The 26950-nt window shown below is 38.9% G+C and overlaps 1 protein-coding gene and 1 non-coding gene across 5 annotated transcripts; one reads left to right on the top strand and one right to left on the bottom strand.

Annotated features, from left to right (window-relative positions):
* Positions 1-521: 521 nt before the first annotated feature.
* LOC139958544 (protein white-like) lies at positions 522-26523 on the bottom strand. Of its 4 annotated transcripts, none has more exons than XM_071955676.1 (18): positions 26273-26523; positions 21039-21229; positions 19301-19349; positions 18718-18904; positions 17979-18050; positions 16512-16613; positions 15564-15802; positions 14615-14717; positions 13906-13983; positions 12426-12454; positions 11789-11894; positions 10967-11098; positions 9085-9238; positions 8186-8263; positions 7003-7108; positions 6241-6341; positions 5303-5376; positions 522-3937 (listed from the first exon to the last, which is right to left on the bottom strand). In XM_071955676.1, exons 1-18 carry the CDS (start codon positions 26368-26370, stop codon positions 3833-3835), a joined length of 2004 nt encoding a protein of 667 aa, XP_071811777.1. In that variant the 5' UTR covers positions 26371-26523; the 3' UTR covers positions 522-3832. The 4 variants fall into 4 exon arrangements, with proteins under 4 accessions (XP_071811777.1, XP_071811779.1, XP_071811780.1 ...); XM_071955678.1 differs by lacking the exon at positions 26273-26523 and adding an exon at positions 25460-25592; XM_071955679.1 differs by lacking the exon at positions 26273-26523 and adding an exon at positions 22112-23265.
* Positions 22460-22533, top strand: Trnan-guu (transfer RNA asparagine (anticodon GUU)). Its single transcript has one exon. It is a non-coding gene; the product is annotated as a tRNA-Asn (tRNA).
* Positions 26524-26950: the final 427 nt, after the last annotated feature.

Raw genomic sequence — 26950 nt, forward strand, 5'->3', positions numbered from 1 at the left:
TCTTTAACATCTTGGTGAAGAAAATTATTATATGATATATATATTGAGAGAAGTTATGGTATCCTGCAACAAATAACCATTGTTTTTAACAGATGAAATCTTTTTAAGAAAAACATTTTCTAGCATTGAAAGTTAGAATTTATTCACTCAATGAGAGTGCCCCCCCCCCCCCTCTCACTCTCTGTAAATCGTTGTTCAATCCTGTCGGAGACTCATCTATATAAACACAGAAATTTCAGTCAGAGGGGATGGATAGTCAGTAAAGAGGGTGGGGGGGGGGCATAAATAACGCAAATGATAACAACATAAATGTTCTTCAGAACATATATTGTTACTAAAAGTCGACAAATATTCATTTCAAGATCATTTTGTAAACTGTCACGGTAGTATGGTAGAGCCCCCAAGTTTAACTGTGATGCTTACATTAAACTAATAACTTTGAGGCCTCTGTTAACAATCTTTTCTGCGAAACATATTGATCAAGAAACGTAATGAAAAAGAAAAGAAAATACATATAGGTCAACAGGTAAAACACACGATCTTTTACGATACATAGACATACACATATATACACACAGACAGACACATATCATAAACTAACAGAAAGATATATTATTTAGTTTCGTAGTACGTTATCCTTCCTTAACGGTGACCCCCTTTCTTTAGTTTTTATTAGCATATTATCTCAGGGTATGAAGATCATCACCTATATATCGTTAAATGTCACGCGTGTTTTGTCCCCATGGGCTCCCGGAGTCCACGCATTGCAGGGTTTCATAACAGTGCACTCGCATTATTTACTACATATATATAAGAAAGAATCGCTCGACCCGTCCTGGATATTAGCAAGTCTGTATAGTTAGATCTAACACACGATAAGGCTAGACCTATAATATGTAGATTCCTGTTGAGATTAGAATCATTTAATGCATGTAACTGTATTTACAAGAAGAGCCCCCCCCCCCCACCACCACCATTTAGTAATAAACATGTAAACTGATGATGCTATTTGATATATACATCCATAACAATGGTACCTACATCGTTCATTAGCATAAATTCTCAAGTTTCATTTTTTTTTTCAAGAAGAAGAAAATATCAAGTTTGATATGTTTTCGATTTGCTTTTAACTTGTCTTTTAATTTAATATGAAAATGTCACTGTCATTTGAAGGAGTAGCCTAGTTGACAGCTGATCGCACCATTTCAATGCCGTGGCTACACGATCGACGGCACGTCGGCGAGCGTCGAAGTCACACCATAGAACCCCATACAGTAGCATATCACCCAATACCATACCACCTCGTACCACACCATACCATGCCAAACAGCATCGTACACCATGTCACACCAAACAACACCATGCTATGTCACACCACCAACGACTATAATACGCCATTCAATACCACACCTTACCTTACCGTAACATCCCTTACCATATTGTACCACCTCACATCACACCACAACATACCATACCATCCCATGCCACACCGTTCCAACCTCACAACAAAACCACACCCATCCATACTGATATACGACACACCACACCTTACCATATCATATCATACCATACCGTTATTCAACTAAGTATTCATGACAAGGCCGTCTACCGTAGAATGGTTTACTTCAACGCGAATAGCAAGTCCCTTTAAGTGAGGCTTTCCCGGTGGGTTCAACTTCAACGCACATAGCTATGACGTCATATACTGGTACGTTAATGTAGAACGCAATCTTTGTGGAACCTGCCAAGTCGCTCACGTTTACTCTCGTTAAGTTGACGTTAGATGACAAATTAAAAAAAAAATGGCAACAGTGAAAATATAGCCTTAGCCTTAAACCTGTCAAAATTTAATTTAATGTACATGCATTGTCCTTATTAAATACGGTTTATTCGACGGTAAAGAGACTTGCGTACAATAAAGAGGTGATTACCGAAATATTTCATGGGTGTGAAGACTCGCGCAAAAAGAAACGTCTAATGCCGGTAATCTGACCTAGTTTCGAATGAGGTGTAACAGAAGTGTTAGACAGCACCATCGATCCCAGAAAATGCGCACATAGCTTGCTACCTTCGGTAATTAGACACTAGTGTACAGTCAGTACATACAGATGCGGTCAATACACACAGCACACTGTACAAACGACACAGCGATGGACATCTCAGGTCCAGCTAAAGATAACAATGTATCATGTTACATTACTGTCTGCATTTTGTAGCGACAAGCAGAAAACTTCACTTGCAAGCAACGGAAAGTTAACTTTTTCAGAGCGCGGCACGTGGTTTGGGACGAGTCTTCGGTGCCTTTAAATGTTTGCAAAGAAATGATTATAAAATCAAATTTAAAGTTTAAAGATTTATTAAACCTTTCATTTTAATTTTACTCTCTAAGTGATAATCTAAAATATCCTATATCGGGACAGCAATACCGACATTCCATAAGAAGTAAATATATATATATATATATATATATATATATATATATATATATATATATATATTTAAACCGTAGACAGCAAGATGAGATCAGCCTTGATAAAACATGAATTATCAAAACCAATCTCAGTATTGTAATTATAAATAAAGAAATTTGATAAATGTAAAACAATTTGCCCCGTAGGGGTAGAGGTTCCGTACAAATTACTGTCATATACCCTTTCACTATGATGACCCTTAAGTGTGCACATCTTCAGTGTGATCACGTTGCCATGGAAACCAAGTCAGAGAGATCATTCTATACTAAGTCATATAATTTGCATTAGAGAAGAATAAATATTTTACCCTCGCTATCGGATCTGAACCATTATTTAAATGTTATAAAGCTTGAAGATCAACAGTATTGTCCCCAAGCCCCCCCCCCTCCACCCCTGCACCCCCACCCCACCAATTAAATATGCTAGAAGTCCAATTTCTGTCACTTATTCTCAACATGTATTTCACTACCACCCCTAAATGCATTTCGGCTAACCGAGAGGTCCGAGATATTCAAATTTCCCCATATGTCTGGAAATAATAAATAATAGTAATAATAATAAGAAAAAAGAAATGATAAGAAAGTACTATTGAAATAGCTTCTAGCAATTTTTAGCATGTTTACAATTTTGGGCCCAAACTGATGACCTTTAACGAAATGCGATGGGACGAGAGATAATAAGAGTTGTAATAATAGACCAGTCTGTTTGTTTCACCCTTGATCACGTGTTATACATGCAACTGAACCAAGTAATACGTCATCAGGTCAACACAGCTGCTCCAGTTTCAGTCCACTGCACCGTGGTCTTAATTAAAATAAAGACTGTGGAACGCCAACAGTACCTGCATTTTTTATAAGAGCAAACAATTAATTTTAATACTTATTTCTTTTTATTTGGTTTTGAGTATTATTATTCATTTGTGTGTGTTTGTTTTTGTTTTTCTTTGCGATAGAAATTTGTTATACGTAATTAAGGCTCGGGCCTTTAATTGAACGACCTGACCTCGTAATTTAGAAATTGATTTCAAATCCATATTTTCTTTCTTTCTTTCTTCTTATTATAACCTATCTTTTTTTTGGCCTAAACTTACTTTGGCAATCACTCATTGAATAACAATAAATAATTTGCAATATGTAAATTACGTATGTATAGCCATGACCGAAATATGCAGAAATAATTATGTCGAACAATATTCAACCAGAAGAGTTGAAAATGTCAAGTTCAATGAAAAAAGAAAACGTCATGCTTTAATTTTCCAATAATACTTGGAGTAATATATTATATGTATATCATAGAACTCCACTCTCTCGTGGCGGTGGACCATATCGAAAATAGAGGGCGACAATCTTAAATATAGAAAGTTAATGCCCTTTCCTTTGGCATCTGTACCAGAGTACTCCCAGCGTCGCGAACCTAAAACCAATAATTTGGGCAAAGAGCGCTATCACATCACCGTACATGTTGGACTGAAAAGAGAAAAATATAACATAAGAGAGACAAATTTTCAGAAAAGAATTGCTTAGTAATACTACAGAAAGCATTCGTAGGCAAATATATAAAAGTTAAAGTGCCTGACATTTCGCTCCTGCTAGGATCGAAACACCAGACCTTCTAACTTTTAAATATAAAACAGAGTTAAGCGACAAGGGGAATACTTTGATACTAACCACCCGCCCCCCTCACCCACCCCTCCTCTAATCCACCCTCTACACAGTCCATAGCTAATGAGTATAAAACTTGGTAATGATATGTAATGAATCCCCTCCCCAATATTTGCATCTACAAATTATAGGATATAATATCGTCTAGTCCGGCCTTCACTTCCCCGACCATAATCCCCTTTCGATTTCGTGCATTGTTTTATCAAGTAGAGCAAAATAAACAAAAAATAAGTACACAGGAGTTGTACTACAGTCTCTACATATACAATGTAAGGATTTATCATGAAAACACATCGTGGGGTGCGCAAGGGGGACAGGGGGCCCCCACCCACATCCCATCGTCAGTCGGGAGAAAACGGATTAGTCGGGTGGTTATTGATATTTAATCGGGAAATAATTAGACCAATTTCAATATTTGTTCCCCCCCCCCCACCTCCCCATACCTCCCTCACTTTCAGTCTCACACAACCAACAAGAGTAATTATTAGCACAACTTTGATTTAAGAGCTAACTATACACCTAATCTATCGTCGAAATTATGCATCAGAATACACCATTTAAAGTCCAGTTTTTATTTTGTATACAGTTTTTCTGGGTTGTGTTCTTTTCCCTCTTCAATTCTGTACTTCACATTGGGGTATAATTCCTTTCATATCATAATAGTTGAAGATGAAAAGAATTTGTATTTTAAGAAGCTTATAGCGTCTGTGACTATATCACTGTATTTTTTTTGTGTAGCAATTCTGCCACCGCTAACAAGCCCCCAAGCCAGGCGCGTAGCCAAGGGGAGGGGGCGAAGGGGGCAGCCGCCCCCCTTGAGCATATATATATATTTTTTAATGTTTTTATGATATCGCTAGTATTTTCAAAAGAGAAAATGCAAAGATGCAACTTACAAGGCCTGGGAAGTGCCATTTCCAGCGATCTGGGAGGCATTTTCAGCCAAAATTTTCTTGTACGCTTCGCGCCAACTCATGGTGGCGCTACGCTTAGATAGTTTGCAATGCCGAATCTACAGTTTCGCCCCTCCCTTGGCAAATTCCTGGCTACGCGCCTGCTCCAAACACAGCAGTTGCATTGATTCACCCAGCTGTTAGTGTATAAGTCAACATATGTTGTGTAAGATGACTTAAAAAAGAACAAGACCTTAACAAAAAACAGAAATCTCACCGACGAAAATGAGAAATATTCCAACACAGATTCTCCATCTGGGAAACATGGGCTGGTACTGTTCACGGGACAGTCTAACAAAAAATGGCAATATGTTGAGAAATTTATACATTCCTTTTCTGCAATCAACAATAGTTACCGTATATAATATATAACTATTGTCAACACAGAACAATTAGTAAGAAACGATCCATTTTTAATTTATAATTATTAATAGATACTAAATGAAAAGTTTGAAGACAAAATTGGTTGAAGAATATAATAATCAGTCTCAATAGTCTGTATTTTATACCAAGATTTGGAAAGCAATATTTAAAAATATGAGACTCAAATTTAAATTGAGCCAAACACATGTGGTTAAAATGTTACCAGTATTGTACCCAAATATGCTAGGAAGTCAGATTATGGTCACGCTCACTCAAATTTTAACACTCAGTTTAATGCCATATACTCTCAACGTATTTATATACCCACGCTGAGACATATAATTGTTTATTTTAATTAATTAATTCTATTAATTGTTTAGTCCTCAATGGCTGGGAATAATTATGAGGATCAGAACCAAGAAGGAAGTACTTTTGAAAACTTTCAAGACAAATTTCATCGAACTAAACATTTGGGGCCAATAGTGATAACATTTAACATGATAGCTTTTGACAAAGATAAAGCGCACTTATGATGAATTATAGAGTGGGTCATAAACATTGTAGATTTGGTTCAAACAAACAATAATTAGTAAATGTTCACTGACGGTAGTTTGTGATTGGAGGACGACTCACTAAATGTTACATCTCAGAACATTGTCATGTTCATTACACCTCCAACATATCCACTCCCCCTCTCTCTTACGTTGGCCGTCAATACCCTCTCCCCCCCCCCTCCTCCGCTTCCTATCCCCCACCCCCATTCCGAATATTGTTTGTTAATATCGTGCATACCAGTAACCGGGTGATTAGTCCACTGGTTAATCAGCAAGCCTTCAAAAGAGACCCTGATCCACGAGCCATAGGAGAGCCATTGTAGGGGAAGTGGAAGGTTACTGGAAAATACAAGAAAAATCACAAGAAAAACTCATGAAGCAGCGTGGAATTGGTTGGAGCAAATGTATACATAGGGGACAACTTTCCGATATGTAGATATGTATATGGTATAGGTGACACTTATGTAAACTTTTAAATAAAGTCATAATGACCTCTTATTGTTCAAGGTAAACACATCATGTATTGAAACATCATCAATAATGGTTATTTTGTTTTCAAACGTGGACGAATATGCTTATTTCATCGTCAACGCATAACCACGTCATTGTTATCGTCTTCGTCTTCGTCATCGTCATTGTTTTTATTGTTATTGTTATTATACTTATTCATTTTTAAGTCATCATAGTTATGACGTCATAATGAGAAACAGTTGAAGCTGAACTTAGAGATTTTTCAACCTACCACATTCTCTATATCTCTCTCTCTCGCTATGCAGCCATACGTTATACCGTAGTTAAGATTACTGATAACGTTCGTTCCGCTTACATATCCTTACTGTACAGCCGTGACCTGGTGACTCTCAATTTGATAATCACAGATTAGTAAAAAAAATTAGCAATTACTCAATTTATTGATTTATGATTAATATTAATATGAAGTATAAATTTTAAATAATATTTTCTTAAAAATCTTTATGCACAAATTTTAACTTTTTTTTACCCGAGGTTTAGAAACAAGCCTCCAAGCAAGAGAAATGGTAGTAGGGTCGGTGGGGTTATAGAGAGGGCCAGTTGAATGGTTGGGCTAAGAGCAGACATAAGGTAACCTGTAATAAAAGCAGTACAACACGTTACGAGTAATTCTTTTTAGACACTCTTTAAACTTCCTTCATGTATAACCACGTCAAAATAAATATATTGACATTACCACTTTTCCAGACTTTTGCACTCCTCCTCCTCCACCCCACACTCTCTCCCCTTGAAATGGAGGTTCTATGTGTGGACCTCACCCACTACCCCAAGTTCTATACACCCGTGTACAATGATTAACCCAGTGGTCACCTCCGCTTTGTCCACGTTGCCACCCACTATCCCTTTAAAATCGAGATTCCACGCCTGAACCCCCGCCCCCATAATACCCCACATTCTACAAACCCATTCACAATGGTTTACCCTTGTGATCACCTCCAGTTTGGCCAAGTTGCTACCTCCTATCCCTTTAAAATCGTGGTTCCATGCTTGAACCCCTCCCCAACCCCCAACCCCACGTTCTACAAACCCATTCACAATGATTAACCATGTGGTCACCTCAGCTTTGGCCAATTGCCACCCCTATCCCTATCAACTCGAAGTTCGACGCTTTAACTCCCCCTCCCCCCACCAATCCCCATATCCCACGTTCTACAAACCCATTCACAATAAATTACCATTTGATCACCTCCAGTATGGCCAAGTTGCTACCTCCTATCCCTTTAAATCGTGGTTCCATGCTTGAAGCCCTCCCCAACCCCCAACCCCACGTTCTACAAACCCATTCACAATGGTTAACCATATAACCACCTACGCGCTTTGGCCAATTACCACCCCTATCCCTATCAAATCGAGGTTCGACGCTTTAACTTCCGCCCCCCCACACCCAACCCCCATATCCCACCTTCTACAAACCCATTCACAATACATTACCATGTGATCACCTCCAGTATGGCCAAGTTGCTACCTCTTATCCCTTTAAAATCGAGGTTCCATGCTTGAATGGTGAAATTCTTCAAATAGAATACTGTTATGTGTTTGCCTTCTAATTTTAATGGCCTCGTATTTGCCCGGGCCCATCTGTCTACATGGTTATATCCGGCCCTGTGTAAACATAATTTACCACCGTTATAGTTTACTAAAGTTATAATTACCAAATGATACCGCAGAATTTACCAACAAAATAGCAAATCCGACAGCAATAAGATAGTTTGGAATAGCCGGATACAATCCTGCAAAGAAAGTGATATTATAATGTGATTTTAATATTGTGTGTTAAGGCTGTCCATGATATGGTCTTACCAGGAGTTGTTATAGTAACGTGCCCCTGTTTAACTATAAGAATGGTTACGTCGTATGAACATTATGTTTCTTAAGTAAGATGGGGATAATCCTGAACTTTGACTACTAGCTGACCTTTACTCTTCAATACCTCGGTACGAATATAGCCTTGTTTGGGGTGAGCTGTTACAGGTACCATAAAACAGTGTGTTATACTAGGGCCCTGCAACAGCGGTGTCCGCTCCAATACCCCTCCCCCTCTCCCCTCCTTCGCCTTCTAAAATAAGTAGTAAATGTACTTGGGGCCCAGGTGGTTAGTGAATTCATTTCAGACGGGCAATAGACTGTACACAAATATTATCTACTTAATAGAGGGTTTCATGAACTTTTTTCCCCGCTACTACGACTCCGGTAAGTTTAGGGTCATATTACTGGTTCCAACGCAACCCCCCCCCCCCACCACCACCCCACCGCACCCCCTCAGCCGCAGCTCTACATCCTTTTGTTGTAACTGATCGGGGAATATACAGAACGATGGACATATGTCAGGTTTTACGGACAAGTGTGGTGTACTCGTCTCATTCAACAATTGTTGGAGTTCCAACTATTGTCTTTTTCAAATCTTTTTTTTATCTCATGATTTAGTTTCATAATCTCCTTCTACGGGCGATTTCTACCCGCCCCTCCGTCCCAACCCGTCCCGGTAGCCCTTCCCTTGCCTTGACTTTCCGTCCCCGTTTACTAATCTAATGATCATTAAGAAATATCTTACCGACCAGCCAGTACACGATCGTCATCGACAAAGCTGGTAAGAAACATTGTCCAAAAGGAAAGTCTGTGATTAACTTGGCCAGGAAATAGACGTCAATCCGATACATCCCGTTAAAATGTTCTCTCTTAACCAGAGTCAGCTCCAGAGGAAACACCTGAAAATATTGTAAAATGCACTCTTTAGTACCAATAAGATTTATCAGACAGTCCTTATTATTGTAGTGCGCGTGCGCGCTGCAATATTCGCATTACTGGCCAAGTGAACGATACCTACATGACTGGACGTTGAAAGTTAAAGTTTCATAGAGTCTCTGTACATTTGCAGTTTCAGGGGCTAGCTGTGTATCCAACTTTTTCTGAGTCTGTCACGGCGCTCACAAGCGCCCTCACTTTGTAGGTACATACAAGACTATACTCTGGTGTGTTGTCCGCTCAAAACATATCACCATGAGCAACCGAAAAGTTCTTCCTAATACTGCAAGCACTCCAAGCACACTACAATACTGCGTATAGTTGCAGGCAAATACATTGCTAGTTAGTACTCATATTTTAGCATATAGTTGCCTGTACTCGCAATTGGCCTTATGAAGTTGTACTCGTACTTATTGGAACCTGAGTATAGACGCTAAAGAAAGATTAAGTACTAGGGCTCACACGAGAGCCGTATACTGGTGTCACGGGGAATTCGTCCTCATGATGTTGTACTGTAAAGCTGCCAGTCTAACATATTATTCTCCCTCGTCTATGAAGCATACATGGTATTGCCAACTTTTTCAAGCTTGTGATAATTGTGTACTCGGACTAGTGCAGTTAACTGAAATTGTACTCACCCTAATGGATTTGTACTCGTTCTCGTACTACGGGGTACCTTGGTATTCTAGTACAGACGTTAATGTAGCCGTACTCGCGCTTCGAGCCGTGTACTCATAAACTAGTACTCATATCACCGGGAATTCTAATTGTATACTAGTACTCTTGCTGTTGTACTCATGTTACAAGCCTGACGTTTGTACTCAGTCTTCACTATGTTTTATAACATTATATTACATATTATATTACATACTACAATATGACCATGCTTGAAGGGAAAGTATCCACTCCGTAATGACATGGATAGGGCCTTTCAAACATATACGCGATATCAAGTACTAGTAACTGACGAAAATAAGTCACTCGATTTTGTCACTCGATTCAAGTCACTCGATTCAAACATATACCGTGGTATTGTAATTATGTATTAATTTTTGTTTTTTTGAACATTCAACCTACAGTGCCGAAGGACTTAATACGGACTAAAATTGTTGCAGTTGTGGTCAGCAAAATCGAGTGACTGACTTTTGTCAGTTATTAGGACTTGATATCCCGAAACTGACCCATTAGTATGGCAGGCCTATGTACGGTTCCTAACGATAATTTCGATTTAACTCACTAGCTAGTCAGAATGAGCTGATATATCACCTTCTAAGCACCCTTTCATTGTGAATAGGGGGGGGGGGGGCACAGTCCCGTGACCCGAGGAGCGAGTAAATATGAGATAAAGAATGGTGTATTCTCATTTTCATAACATACTTAAGGAAAACTGAAGAGTGCGAAAAGGAGGCTGTGTGATATAACTCACCCCGGGCACGAGCTGGCTGTCGACGACTAAGATTTTGAGAGATTTCTCTCACTACTTGTGGCAAACATTATTCTAAGAATTGTTGTTCACTGGTCTAATTTACCACATGAGTATAGTGACATAGCTCAACCCGGGGCACGAGCTGGCTCTCGACGACTCAGATTTTGAGAGATTTGTCTCACTACTTATGCCAAACATTATTCTAAGAATTATTGTCCACTGGTCAAATTTTACTATATGAATATAAGATTAAATTTCATTTTACCTTACACTGTTGCATGGTGACAGTAAAGGCAGAATTAACCACCAAGAGAAATATACATCCGTTTATGTTTTGAATCCCGTCTTGTGTTGGATCTGTCTGGAAGAATATGAGACTAATAATACCAGCGACCACCTGTGGAAGGAAGAATAATATAACTTCGTAAGAAACAGCGATGTTTACATTAGATTTTCTCTTCATAGTTATACTGGTTTGTCTGGTGACTGATCGTGATCGATGGAGAAGGGGGGGTCGGGCATTGGAGGGGGGGGTCGGGAAAGTGAGTGTTGTTACTTAATTTACAATCCTCAATTACCATTCTCAGTGAGTCGAAATGTAATCACGACCAGGTGTTTATGTAGGGAACCAGTACCTATTTAACAACTATAGCTCCTTCTTTCTTTCTTTTTCATCGCTTTTCTTCCCCTTCTTTTTCCCCTTTCCGGATTTTCTTTCGATGTTTCTGTCCGTCCGTTTCTGTAATATGTTTTTCTATATGTTTGTTTGTCACTATACGTTACCGTATGTATGTTTGTGTGAGGTTACGTTTGTTGGTCTATCTGTTTGTTTCTGTCTGAAGAGAGGCAGACAGGAAGGTTAAATGCGTCCCGGGTCAGGGGTCAACCAGCGGGTCCGGGAAAATATGGAGGCGGTTCTTGAAAGTATGGAATGAACTTTTATTTATCGTTGATTTGTTATGTATCAATGATAATTTGTCAATGTGCCTTACCGGTACTTAATGAAAAATGAAGAGTGGAGGAAAGGAAGGTAGGGTGACACAAATGTTATGGGGCTTTCCTGACCTCTGTTCACATTAGAACTTACCAAGACTTTCAAAAGACAGACGGTGGTTAAGAAGGGATCTCGGCTGCCAGATAGTCCAGCCCTCCAGGTACAGGCTTTCATCTGATTCCACCAGCTGGCCTTATACCTATACATATACAAATAATAATAATAATAATAATAATAATAATAATAATAATAATTAAAATTGATTAAGTAAACGGCATAAATGTATGAAGAACAATACGAACAGCCACCTTCAATGAAGCGATGTATATGACTAGAGAATATGTGTTATGGACAAGATGCAACCAGTGGAATATCAGTGGTTCATCCATCCTTAAGAATCGAATTTCAAGTTTCCACAGGAATGTAGTCCGCGGGTTGGGGTGGGGTGACAATTACCCTAAAGGGGTTCGTGGTTTAAGACGTGCACCGTTATAAGGATATAAGGGTTTTAGGCTACCATTTTCCTTGGGGTGGAGGGAGGGCTGGTAATGGGATTTGGGGTCAATGAAACACGTATACAGAAGTTTGACACATAACGTGTAGTCTATTGCTAGATCATTAAGTAATACGTCTAGTCAAAGAAAGTCAAAGTTCAAGTGCAGGGAACTTCTCGCTCCTGTCCTCCCCCTCCGTGGGGATTAAAACAAATTCAGGAGTATTCAAGACTTACGGAGATGTTTTCTCATTTTCTTCCTCCATCTGTTAGCAAAAAAAACAAGCAAAAGTTTATAGGATTTCATCTTTAAAATATTCATTCCCCAATCTATCTTATTTTTCACTAACTTTACATATTTAGGGTACAATAATCCATGTGTGACTAAAATAGCATATTCGTTGTAACAAATAGAAGAAATATGTAACGTTAGAGTGACTATACTATCAAACAATTTCTCAAATGAATTCAAGTACTTATTTATTTATTTTGCGTTAAGTTAAAAGCAGATAGCTCGCGATATATTTCATAAACTTACGTCATTCCTCTTACAGCGCTAGAAATATGTTGTGAAAGTGTTGTATATGGGTATAGATAAAATCTTCTTGTATTTGTCTTACAAGTAAAGGAATTATTTATATATATTTGTCATCAATCCTATAACCATACATTATTGATATATAGGCCTATGTGTATCTCAATGTGTTGGAAGACTTCTCGATACAGATTAAACAATCATTCTGTGGTTTTGTCTAAACTTTTATCAATTATTACAATTAATGAAGACATCTAATCTACTGTGATGAGAAGAGCTACTTAGGTATCAGTAGGATATACAAGGCAGACATGTGGTCAGTCCGTATACTGGTACTCATGTTCTAACCTAGTTCCTGTACTTTCCTGTACTTTCCTGTACTATAGTGCAAGACTATGATTACTCGTACTCGAGATTTGTACTCCTTTATTGGTACATAAGAGAGTTGTACTCTAATTCAGGCTGTTTTAATCGTACTAAATCAATCTGCTTGTATAGAATAAATTCATATTGACTGAGAGGACGTCAAAGAGAATTTATTCAATTTTAGATATGACGTAATCGGAAGATTCCTATGACAAATCCACATTCTCGTAAAGATATTCCAAAAATGTTTACTTTTCTTCAAAAGCAGATTGTTGCCAGACAGTATTCTCCTCCCCCCCCCTTCCCAACCCCGGTCCCGTCCCTCAGTGGGTGTTCCCAGTGGCGGAGCTAGGGGTATTAGTCAAGGGGGGCGATAATGGTCTGTAGGGGCGCTTTCGACACTATCTAAGCGGAGCGCCACCACAGGTTGGCGCGGACCGTACAGAAATTTTTTGAGTAAAGATACTCCCTAGATCGCCGGAAATTACCCTTTCCGGGCCTTGCTAATTTGCAGATAAACGAAGAATAAATAGGCCAAAAAATGTGACAAAAGTCAATATAGGTATATGAGAGCGCAATACAAAAGTCAATAATCGCGAATAAGTAAAAAGTGGTAGAAAGCTGAAAAGGGCGCCAGCAGTCCATTTGAGTCCGTCAGGGGGGCATCCGCCCCCTGACTGTATGGACGCTCCGCCACTGGGTGTTCCCAAGAAATAGAGAATTTCTGCCCTCTTCTTGCCCATGTGGGTAAAGCTGACTACACCCTGCTCAACAATATCACAGTTCGGATAACCGAAACGATTAACTGATACTTACGTCATCGCACTCCATAGGCGTTATCTTGAGTAGAATTTCCTCAGCCGTTCTGCTGTTATCAAAGGCGTCAGTAATTTCCTTCAGGATGAAATCGAATTAAGACAATAATAATAATAATAAATGCAAATTTATATAGCGCCAATATCCAGAGGAAAACCAATGCTCAGTGGCGCTAGTGCTCAGGGAAGGCAGTCAAAAGTAGATAAGTTTTGAGTCTGTTTTTGAAAATGTTAAAGTTGGGTGCCGACTTGATGTGCAGTGGAAGTGAGTTCCAAAGAGTAGGAGCGGCATTAGAGAACGATCTTTGACCAAATGACTTGAGCTTCCACTTAGATACATGGAGCAGTAGCTGATTTGAGGATCGGAGAGAGCGGGCGGGTGGTGGTCTTCCGACTGATCATGCTACTCATGTATTCTGGTGCTAATCCATGCAGGGCTTTATATGTGAGCAGGATGATCTTGAAGTTTATCCTGTAGTAAACAGGCAGTTAATGAGAACAATCTCACCAAAAGGTCGATTTATGATGGTAAATTGTATTATCGAGCTACAAAAACGAAACAGTTCTCAGTATATATCAAACTTGACAAATCTCATAAGTTTAAAAGTACAAGAGGTATACGATATACGTGATGTGAAAGAACAAAATATGCCATATTAGTATTAAAAGAACATTACATGACATTTTGTAACGAAATAAGTCATCTTTACCTTCAGTTTTTCGTGACACTCAGCCTCCATGCCAGGCACAATTCCCAATGTTTCAACGATAAAATCAGCAGGGTTGTAGTTCTTCGGGCATGTATACCCGATTCTGAATGTTTTAGAGAAAGAAAGGTAACGAACTCATATATTTTAAGCATTCAATTTGTCGCTTTTCGTTAGCGTGAAAGTAAGACTGCATGAATCATGTCAAAACTGATTCACGCCATCATCTTGTGGCCTGACCAAATTGAGGGCGTATTTCACGCCGCGAATTCAGAGCCGTATATAGAGACATTCTGAGTCGCTTCGTTTGTTCGCAACGAGCACAGTGTGCAAAGCTGCTATATATTGTGTGTGGTGTTTTTCGTGTTTCGCGCAACTGGTAACGACAACTGGACCTATTTTGATGCCCATGGTTTGCGTGTGACGTCACAAATCGCCAGTTGGCCAAACTCTCTCTATATACGGCTCTGCGCGAATTGAATTTGCCACATTTGCCGATATGTTCAGGGATTGTTTCCATAACGTATGGGCAACATTGAGCCTTGGTACCTCCTACCCGGCAACCCTCCATCGCCACCCTATCCCCATCCGCCACCCCATCCCCACCCCACCCCACCCCCTGTGGGAAATCTGTGTGATTGATTACCGTCTCCAAGCATCGATACTGAGATTTCATTTGTGCAAAATTAATTACTTGAAGCTATAAAAAAATTTGCAAAGAGCTTGGTACACGATATAATATGGATCGCCTTCTTCCCCTCACCCCACCACAACCCACGCTCCCACCCTACACACTCCTCGAGTTTAAACTGTGTTTGGTCACCGTTTGGAAACATCCACTCGGAGATTTCATTGACCTGTTTGCTAAATTATCTTTGCACATCACAATCATTTGTTTCCCGGCAAATTATAAAAACAACTTTGCGAATTATACAAAAACTACAGAACTAACCGCGAGAAAAAACTCAGTCCCTCCGAGACGTCGCCAAGGAACGCCGTTCTACCGTTAGTTAGCAGCAGAACTCTGTCAAATAATTGGAAGACCTCAGACGAAGGTTGGTGAATAGTTGTGAGTATCGTACGGCCCTCTGAAGCCAGAGTACGAAGCGTCTCGACCACACTTTGAGCCATAAATGAATCGAGACCAGATGTTGGCTCGTCGCAAAACAGTAATGGAGGGTTCGTTAAAAGCTGTTAAAATAATGATAAGGTAAATATGCTGGTATAAGTATTTACTGAGTAAATACAAGCAATGTTCAAGTCTTGAATTAGTATCCTATAGTTATCGGAAAATACATATATGTTAGCTATAGAGGTGTGGTAAGAAACTGCGCCAGTGGAGAAGTAACTGGAAAAGATAAAACTATTCGTTAGGACAAAATGTGAACTATTCTGGCAGATTTTATTAAACACATGTCAAAAGTGATGGTATTTTTTATCACATTTTCACATTGTTACACCTATAACTGTAGCCTGTCAGAAGCACACTACTTAATATAACTCAAAAACGGAGTTTGTTATACTGTAATACGCCTTATGTTATAATGCTGCTATATATAGTCCTGCCTCTCGAACAAAATGATGCAATCACATGGGAGAACGCTTAAATTTTGTTTTATCTATATAAAAAAAGATAATTAACCCTTTTTTTATCCAGTATAGCTATAAATAGTATAGTAATTCGTTTCGAAAATGGTTTAGGATTAACTATGAGATAATTGTAGTCATTTTAGTTCAACCATTCAAAAACATCGATTCCCCCAAAGTTCTTAGAATGGAACTCTGTATGGTTTGAAACATCATTTTTGTACCAAACACAGCTGCAAAAAGAAACACACATATTTCATTACATCATACTGCAGAATGCTTTAAGACATATATTCCTCTATAAGCTGCTCACCTCTGAAGCGAAAGACAGTCTCTTCCGCTCACCGCCAGATATTCCCTTTATCCCCCTCTCAGGATTACCAATAATTGAGTCCTCACATTTAGTAAGACCAAGCTACATTTGTGGTAATAAACATGATAAAACAGAAAGAGTGAAAAAGAAAAATGATATCGTTATCTGTCGTCATAATGCTTTCATAATGATAATGATTGTGTATACAGTGGCGATTCAATGACAATTCTCTCTATTTATATATATATATATATATATATATATATATATATATATATGCGTGTGTGTATGATGTATGTGTGTATGTTTGTGTATGTATATAGGTTGTCATGCAAAGTACGCCTGTACCATACAACGCCATACATTATATATTATGGCAAAATACTAGTATTTTGCTTCAACCAAGGGTTTTCTCTGGGTCTTGAGAAACCCTGTTACACACAGTATCATGCCAGTGTTAGACAGTTCAATATATACCTATAGGCTGTCATGCACAATATGCCTACCATACAACGCCATACAGTATATACTATACACTACACTGCGACCCAGTCTATCACCGCATACAGTACAACCGTACAGTACTACGTAAAATACAATATTCTGGGCTGTATAATAATTCAATAAAGAATCACAATATTTGATGTCATTTTCAGAAGCTGATACATTACAACCGGTTGGGCCAGGTTGGGCTACTTTCTCCTTGATAAACTTTTCAAGTCAGTATCCTGGATGCGAAGTTCAAAATCATGCTTGAATTAAACGAACATTGAGTAGGAACAGACTTAAATCACTTTAAAGGGAGACTTTAAGCACAAAATTATATCGAAATGTTGTTAGACCATTAGGAAACACTGCAGTCTAGGTTGTATTTCCATATCATTTCTACTTATGAGACATGACCCCTTTAATTATCCGAAACTCTTCAATTAAAGTGGCAGGGCTATATACTTATAACGGTTAGGTCAGTTCTCCAGATACAAAATAAAAACTCAACCGGAAAACAAGAATTATATGGCCTCAAATAACATTTTCATAACACTTGAAATTTGTCAAGTATGCATGCCGCTGAATGGCATCCATCCACGGATATGAAGCATGTGATGATTGCATGATAGAATTTCAAACAAGCTAGATTTACATTAAACATTTTGGCCTGCATTGACGAGCTACGATCATAACCATATATAATATTTGGAAAACCAGAATATCCTCTCTCTCTCTTTTTTTTCTTTCCAGTTTGATTTTCTTCCTTCTTGGACTATAATATTATGAATAATAATCATAATATTAATTGTTATTATTATTATAATAATAATCATAATAATAAATAATATTTTTATAACCACTAATACAAACGTTTCTAAGCGCTTAAACAAAGGAAAATAGAAACATAACAAACAAACACTAAGAACAATAAAAAATAAACGAAAGTTCGGCCTAAAGTCACCCTTGAAAACTGCTTACCGCTCTTATGACGTCATCAACACGCCTAAACCTTGTTTTATAGGGAATATCTGGGTCCATCCTCAAAAGTGCCTGACGAAAAAGGTAATATAAAATTTACTCTGCGTGTTCATCTCATTTACAACGTTACTCTAAACCAATTGACGCATGGACAACCAAATAAATGAATTCGGCTATGTATAGCTAATCTTACATGGCACGTTTCACGTATTTGTTTCTTCCCTCATCGAGCATTGCTTTATTGCAAGCACTGTCCACATACAATATTGATGCACACCGCCCCCCCCCCCACCCGCCCTCCTTAACTAAGCTATACGGTGCTTATCCTAAGAGATTGGTCAAAATATTACTTATATAAATTAATAATACAATATTTCAGCAAGCTCTAAAAAGTAAAATTTGGAATTTGGAAAAGATTGAAAAGGGTTGGTTATTGTTTTATTGTCACCATTGTTGCTATACAAGACTCATCCAACCACTATACTACCCTCCTCCACACCCCTCTTCCGCACCCCTCTTCCGATCCCGACACTCATTATGTGTCACCCGCACTTGCCATTCAACATGAAGTGCCCTAAACGTTTGCTATAACGATTTTGATGAATGTTGCTTACTATATATTGCAACGTGCAACATGTTTTTATCCAAAGGCATACCCATGCTAATGTATTCACTATCTCGTGGGTAATTTATTGTCTTTACAAACAAACAAAACATTTTAATATTTAAATTTTAGTACCTGGAAGGTAAGATGTTCCTTGACTCTAAGACAGGGCATAAACATGTCGTTTTGTTGGACATAAGCCGATATCTTTGCCACTGCAGATCCCATAGGTCTGCCATTTATCAATATACTGCCGTTGGTTACTTCGAATCCGTGTAAGCGATTGTTTAGCGTGTGAAGGAGGGTTGTTTTACCTGCTCCGCTGTAACAGATTAAGAAAAGTTAATACAAAAAAAAAAATGAAAATTTGTTTACTTCATAACTCAGAGAAGAAAATTGGTATTACGAAGCCTTTTTGTTTGTAATAATTATTAACATCATCAACTTAAAACTAATGTGTCTGTATGTAGGTAACATATTCATGCGTGTTAGTATATAATACTATCAACTTGCCATTTCAAGTATAAAACTTTTCATTTATTCAACGAAATTTATTTTTTACCTTAAAGAAGCTACATAAGTTTTAATGATTCATTGAGACAAATCTAGTAATCACTGTCACATCTATATATGGAAGTTTATGCTATACGGTTTAATAAGAAATCTCTTAGCGTACTCCTTTAAATTTGTGAAAAACATAATTAGTAGTGCACCCCACCTTGATCCCATTATTGCCGTCAGAGTCCCTGGTTCAGCTATACCCGACACTGTAAAATAAAAGTTGTAATATATGAACATTACAATGTTTGATTAGAACAGTCAATTTAACCCTTATTCTGGGTTGTGGTCCCTGGTTATAGGTAAGTAAGATTAACTATCTTCTAACTGTCACCTCCAGTAAATGAAATTATATATATAGAGGTCAGGACCAACTGAGTATAGGAATCCCGATACAGGTTTACAATATGGGCGGGGGAGGGGCGGGGGGAGGCAGGAGTCAGACTATTGTTCAGTGGTGTTGAAGTCGATCGTGTGTCAATCACTGCTGTGAAAATTATTTGGGGCCATCCTCTCCACCCCCCCCCCCCACCGCCCCTCCCCCACTCCCTTTCCATATCCCGGGGCCCTGCTAAGGTTTGGATAGCTCAGTTTATATATATCACATGAGTTATTTCATTTGGTTGCTGAATCGACCCCTCGTTCTAGTGAAGAAAATTCTTTTAACATTTCTCACATTCCGACACTGTGAGGATTCAAACTGGTCCCTTTGTATAATATTTATAATGACAGCGTGTGGGACAGGGGATAGGGTCGGTCAGTTGCAAAAGCTTCGATTAAATAGTAGAGGGCACTATTCAACAATATACAATTTTACAGTTTTATACAGTTTACTGTCGTATATACTTAGTCAAAATAAAATAAAACTGCATGTTAGCAAAGTGCTTATCCACTAAAGAGCCTGTGTAAGAGAATGTGTAAAAGTAAGTTGGCCTGACGTTTCGATCCTAGCAGGATCTTCTTCATGGGCTAAATGACAAGTAACAGTAACAGAAGGGACAGAAACACGCACAGAATACAGAGCGGTTAAAGAGCATGGTGAACGCAAAGAGATGGATGTAGGGGATTAGTGGACTAGGGTGGAGAGAAGAAAGAAAGAAACCAACAGGGCAAGAGTAGAGGTAGGAGATAAACTGTAGAGGGACAAAGAGAGGATTAAGGGAAGAGGGTAGGGAGTAAGAAGGACAAAGACAGAAAGGTGTGGAGAAAAAATAATATATACTTAGTAACAAAACGTCCGTCAACTTTCGTAAGTAATTTTCCTTTCTATATTTGGGTTGGGTTGGGGTTGGGTTGTCCTTCTCTTCCCATCTGACTAGTTACTCGTGGAGCGAGCGAAATAGTGACTAAAATCCCTTTTTTTCGTACATATTTCAGTGCAATTGACCTTCAAGATACGATGAGCTAAACAGGAGAACACAAATGAAGGTATAGGCCCTAGGCCCTACGACATATACGTAGGCCTACACATGGTTAACCAATCGCAGATCTGTCTATGGCATGCCACCTTGAATGATGATATTTCTCTTGAGTGGTTGAGTGGTTGACCTTTGACATACGAATCTTCTACTTCGATCCAATTCGACTCAACTACTGTGAAAACTTTATGGTTCCATGTAAAACTTTTGTATGAAAGAATTTTTTATAAGCTAAAAGTAAGTTTATAAACCAAACATGTACCGTAGGTGGCCATTTCCGATTATACTTCTTATCGGTGTTACGCCCTGAACAGTAAGGGACCTTCGTTCCTCCCTTTCTACCCCCTCTACCCTCCACATTGCATCACGTGCCCACATGATTCATGCTAAATATTGTTGGTTGTAAATTAATGTTGTCTGATTAGTATACTTTATTAACAATAATAATTCTATACAGCAAATTTGTGGATAACTCCTCACCATTTCGAAGAATCTCCTTCCCATGATGCTTTGGTGATGACGAACCAAACATGCTTCTCTTTTTGTCGACTTGTGATACTGTCAAACTTCTCCACGATATTGTGACTGGCTCAAATTCTCCAACAGCACTGGGGGATCTCTTGGCTGTTCCGTATCTGCCGCGAATTTGTCCGGGCCCATGAAATCCATTTCTGCAAACAAATCAAACATTGTGTACGGTAAACATAGCAATTCTTAGAGCGAGGGTTTTGTTTTATTCTTCCTTCCTGTTCTTCTTCTTCTTCTTCTTTTTTGTTACTTTTAGCAGCAGCTAGCCTACTTAGAATTTCGTATTACTCGATATCCGTCCCACCGTGACAGGCGTACTCAGATCTTCACATAGCCTACATACAGGCTAGTCATGTGCCAAATCAATAATGATACTTTTGATATTATAGTTGTTTTCTTTTCTTTTCTTTTCCTTTCTTCACTCCTTTTCTTAATTTTCAATTCCTCAACAAACACACCCTCCCCTTTATTCAATCCTGATCTTCCTCGCAGACCTTCCGTACGTAAAGGTTCATGCCCCTACCTTAAATTAATCACGGGTTGGGTATTTTGAATTCCACACTACCCCCACCCGTCCATCCAAACCGCACTTGAAAATCATGGTGTGTACGTCACTGCCGATACAACATTTGCTGCTTATGATACTTAAAACTGCGGTACGCAATGTACGTAGGAGTTAAATTCTGTTCGGTTTCGTTCTGCATGGATAGCCTTCACAGTATCAAAGCTGTGTATATTGATAACACTAAGTTAATTTGTTCTGCTCTAACGTCAGAGTATATATTTGTAGCAGTTATCGAACAATATCCTTCACACTATGTGGGAACAGTGTATATTGTTTGGTTCCAAGCAAAATTGTGTCGGATTCTGTTTTTAGCCCAATTGCCCTTCACTGTTTGCAATGGCTACAATAGGAAAACCTTTTTGGTTCATCTTTCTTGCTCAAGATTTATATCATACTGTACACAATCACTGTCTACATACATTATCTCGAATGTTACATGATTACATAAAAAAAAGCTTACTCCTTCTGCAGTAAACGCGAAAATTCTATCACAGGTCTACGTAGCCGAGTAGGCCTAGACCACCTCGTACGTACCACGCATTACAGCTAATAATATTGTACAGTGTAGGTTGATCTAGTACTAGTAGTCGTTCGTATCGGATACGTACCAATACTGTACCGTATTTACAACGAAAAACATGAACAAATAACACACTGAGAACTGAAGCCAACCTAGCTTACGGTAATTAAACTATTTGCAAGCCATTTACATTTCCATTAATCCTACAGAATAGATAGGCGAGTGAACGTGAACGCAATGGCGTGTACACTAGTTTATAATATTAACGTTACTCCTCGAAAGCCATCTGCTTCTGTGGCGCAATTGGTTAGCGCGTTCGGCTGTTAACCGAAAGGTTGGTGGTTCAAGCCCACCCAGGAGCGATTGCTCTTTTGCTACCTTTTTTTTTCATGCTAGCGAGAATGGTTTGAGACTGTGTACACGCATATAGTAGTTCCTCGTTCATAAGTTTCACGTGTATGGCCATATCGTTTTTATTTCAGGGTAAACGTGTATTTCGAATTTCACATGTTAATTCCTTGAGACCGGACTTTAATTTCCAGTTCGTTTTTGTTTGTGATGCTAAACGTAGACATCGTAACATATGCATTCAAATAGGCGTTCGCGTGCATGTATATACGTTTATTTATTTGTATGTATGTATATATGTATGTGTGTGTGTTCGTGTATGTCAGTGTGACACCTTTAGCTTGTAAACACTTTAGCGTAAGAGTGATACAGTAAATTAGATAGAGAAAGATGATATCTGTCGTTTAGGTGTTAGGTCAAGGTCACTTTACATTGTCAAAGATAAAGTTTGAGCAAAGTTGAAATGTAGTAGGTTGGCATGCCTTAGTAAGTACAAGAACCTTTTCAAAGGGGTCAATAGTCATTTGGGGTCAGCAGCATGAGGTAAAAATGTGACAATATTAATTGTAAACACGTTAAATCCCAAAGTAACGTTTGGGTCAAACTTCACATTTACTACATAGGACTACCTTAGTCAGAATTACAACAACTCCATTGCTTTTCATGAAAGTCAAGGTTCATTGGAGGCCAAGTCCACAATCCATTTTTACACAATATCTGCCAAGTTGGTATGTTAATTGTTCCTCCTTAAGCAGTACAATGGAGTTTTTGCATTACCAAAAATTTGTTGCGCCTACCCTTAATTCAGGTACATTTGGAATTTGAACATGGGTTATCTAATCCTCTGTGCTCTTCAGTGGCGTAACCAGACTTTTTTATCTGGGGAGGGGGGGGGGGGGCGAGGGGGAAAGAGTTCGAGTAAGGGGGGGAGTTTCGCGCGCCACCAGTTCGGTCATATTAGGTATATTATTGCAGTATATCCCATTCCTAAACACGTGAAACCATTGTAACAGTACTGTTATCGTTTCTTCACCCAAATTGAACAGTTTTATCCCGAGTTCCATCAGATAAATTGTTGAAAGGATAGATCAAAAATATGAACTTCATATTTTGTAGAGAAATTCAAGCGCGTAGCCAGGATTTCATCTAAGGGGAGTGGGCGGATCCAATTGATTGACCTGTCAACGAGAACGCTTTGCGCTGTCTGCGTGGGGTCCATGGGCCGTCATATGGCCCCTGGTGGGGTCCAGGGGGCGAAGCTCGTGGGGAGCTATTAGATATGAAGGACTTTATAAGCTTCAGAGCTTATCGGCCGATATTTTAGCCATGAAAAATTATATTAAAATGTCCAAAATATACTGCATATGATTAGCCTAATATTGATTCGTTGGGTAGAAATAAAAAATATGCTAATTCTAGGGTGGCCTAGTTAAATCCGTGGCACTGTAGCCAGTAGCCAGTAATACAAATAACAAACAAGATTGAGTCACGCTGTGAAATCAGTTTGAAGTTTACAGCCAACAGCAGGGTTGCCAATTTTTCTGTAACCGGTCATATTTAGAGAATTTACCGGCCAAATCGAGTGAATAAAGGCCCAAAACAAATTTGCATTACTTTTCGATAGGGTGACTGTGTGAAGGCTGCCGGCACAAAAGTGTGGGGACACAAGGCCTAAATATACCCCTATATATGCCTATGAAATATATTGTTAGCAATTAATGGGAATGAGATATTCCAATTTCCACACTTCTGAAACTTTGTGTGAGATCTCTTTACGTTGTTCTCCAAATTCTCCCGCTCATGGTTACCCTTTATCTCTCGCTCTCCCCCTCTCTCCCCCCCCCCCCCTCTCTCTCTCTGTGCTGTTCTCATACTGCGGAGTGCGGAGTGTATAGCCTAGCGGTTAACGCCGGCGTCTCCCAGTCATGAGATCCCCGGTTCGATTCCCCGCCGACAGCAATGTGTGTCGTCTGGCAAGGGTGTTGTTCAATAACAACTTCCTGACATGGACGTTAAATGGATGTGTGCCGAGAGATTGGCTTCGGTCAGCTTGCGAGTCTACAAGCCTCCATGGCTTCTTTCGCGAGTTCCTGCTTGCGGGAAGATCACATATACATACATACATACATACTGTTTACAGTATATACATTGTCTACAAAAGCCTATGTATTTCTTTATAATTGGATGATTCATATTTTTCAGTAAAATTTGTTAATTTTAGAATTCCCGTCAATTACAGATTAACGTCAAACGCGAACTGCAGGTTTAACTGAGCCTTTAAATGCATTTTGTAATTTTCGTCCAATATTTTTTGTCCACCAATGTCATTTGGGGGGAGGGGGGGGCAAGTTGGGTGGAAACACCTTTGACTGGGGATCCTGCCCCCCCCCCCCGCTGGTTACGCCACTGATGCTCTTATGTCAAATGAAACTTGACTAATCTACATTTTTATGGATTTTTAAGATCCTGCAACTGAAAATATATAACATTGAATGCTTACAGCTGTGTTGACTATACTCAGATTTGTGTGCGTTGTGATTTGGTTAATTGTTTAGTAAATTAAAACATTTTTTCTTCTTGTTACATCAAAACATGGACTTAATCATAGCCTTCTCATCACGCTATATAGTTCTGGCATTCGGGGTAATAGATACAACGTTATGTCCAGCTACTTGTCAAATAGGAAACATTTGCATGTATATACGTAAGTGGCGACTTTTTCTAATTATGCTAACGTTAACAATGGCGTCCCTCAGGAATCAGTACTCGGACCTTTACTGTTTTTAATTTACGTTAGAGATATAAAACAAAGGTGGTTTCCAATGAATCACTAAGACTATTTGCCGACGATACGAATGTGTTTGCATGGTCAAGATCTCATGCAGAAGGCCGAAATGCATAATTAGTGAACCAAACTTGGTTTGATTTTAACAAACTCACCTTGCATCTTGATCAAACTATCTTCAACATTTTCCACTCCAAAAAGCGTGGTGATCATTATGTGTTCTGAATTATTGACTTTAATTGGCACTACAATGCATGTACCAGGCAGTCTGTGTATAATACTTGCAGTGTATTCTAATTCACGAAAGGATGTCTTTCAGACAACATATTGATGACTTTTTGAATAACCTTATTAAATACACCAGGATTTGTTTTATCGACTTCAAGCCTAACTTCCACGTGCTCTTCCTATTTAAATCTATATACTACACCTTTGTCCGTTCGAAGATACCTCATGGGATTTGAAATACATGGCGTGGCTAATGCTCTTAACCTTAAGCCTATACAGGTGCTGCAAATCGGAATTCTAATCCCCCCCCCCCCCCCGTCCGCCTGACTGGCCATTCAAAAGTAACACTTAACTTAAACTTATACTCGGTGTACAAATGTACGAAGCGCGCTGTTTCTCTTAGTCTTGGCCAAGTCGTTTGTAATACTCTTTTTCTCGCGTGCAAACTGTACATGCCTCAGAGTCCGTTTCTGCCTACCACGCCGAAAGTTGCTTACCTACTGTATTTTACATGCCCGTGGTTCTGTCCGATACAAACTAAAGCGTTGCCGCGGGCGTTCTACTTCTCTGGGTAGTACAGCAAATAGATACGGGTAAATATAGTGTTAAGAAAAAGAAAGGTTCACTAGGCTGTTCATACTAGGGTCTTAACAAGACTAGGTCTCTTTTTGCAGACTACATAGGTCCTACGATAATATATACTTTCGACATGCATACATGTAATGTCATTTTAAACTTACCCGGTGAGAGTATCTGTGTCTGGGCTGAATGATTTCAGTGGAATGCTCTCCGCATTTGGAAGCCTGCTGCTAGTTGGCATTGTGGACCTATGACACATGCACAGGACCGTGAAACTGATCACCAAGACCGATAAAATAACGAAATCCAATGATGTTACACGTTCCGTTTCATGGAGTACGTGATCATTATGAACCGAGGAATAAGACTTATACTGCAGTATGCATTAAGTTCGATCAAGAATATTATGAAATAAATTTATTAAACGGTTTCGCCTCTCGATAGAGCATATGGCAGCACTCGAAAAGTAATGTAGTTTCCATACAGTATACCAGCAACAATAACCGTATTACCTGTGTAGACCATACGGTCCTCTCTAGGTTTCTATATACTTTGCTCTAATAAGAACAGATGACGAAAATATGAGCCAACACATATTGTTTCACTTTGTATGTTTATTATAGAAGTATATGGTTAGTTCAGTTAGTGAAAGTTCAACCATTACATTACATTACACAGGAGCGGATTGATGGGTGCATGGGAAGAACACTGCACCCCCCTCCCCACTAACCCCTTTTCAACCCCACACAGAAAAGTAAAAATAGTTCCTAGCACAACCTTGCGAATGTAAATAATTATATAAATAGTTATATAAATAATTATATAAATAATTATAAATA

Source organism: Apostichopus japonicus, chromosome 18 (genome assembly GCF_037975245.1).
Source record: "Apostichopus japonicus isolate 1M-3 chromosome 18, ASM3797524v1, whole genome shotgun sequence".
In the NCBI taxonomy this organism is placed as follows: Eukaryota; Metazoa; Echinodermata; class Holothuroidea; order Aspidochirotida; family Stichopodidae; genus Apostichopus; species Apostichopus japonicus.

Coding starts and splice junctions, on each gene's coding strand:
- LOC139958544 (XM_071955676.1), bottom strand. CDS start 26,370: ATGTGTCATAGGTCCACAATGCCAACTAGCAGCAGGCTTCCAAATGCG. Junction 18,051..18,717: donor AGGAACATCTTACCTTCCAG/GTACTAAAATTT, acceptor CTTTTTCGTCAG/GCACTTTTGAGGATGGACCC. Junction 16,614..17,978: donor TTGATGACGTCATAAGAGCG/GTAAGCAGTTTT, acceptor CCACAAATGTAG/CTTGGTCTTACTAAATGTGA.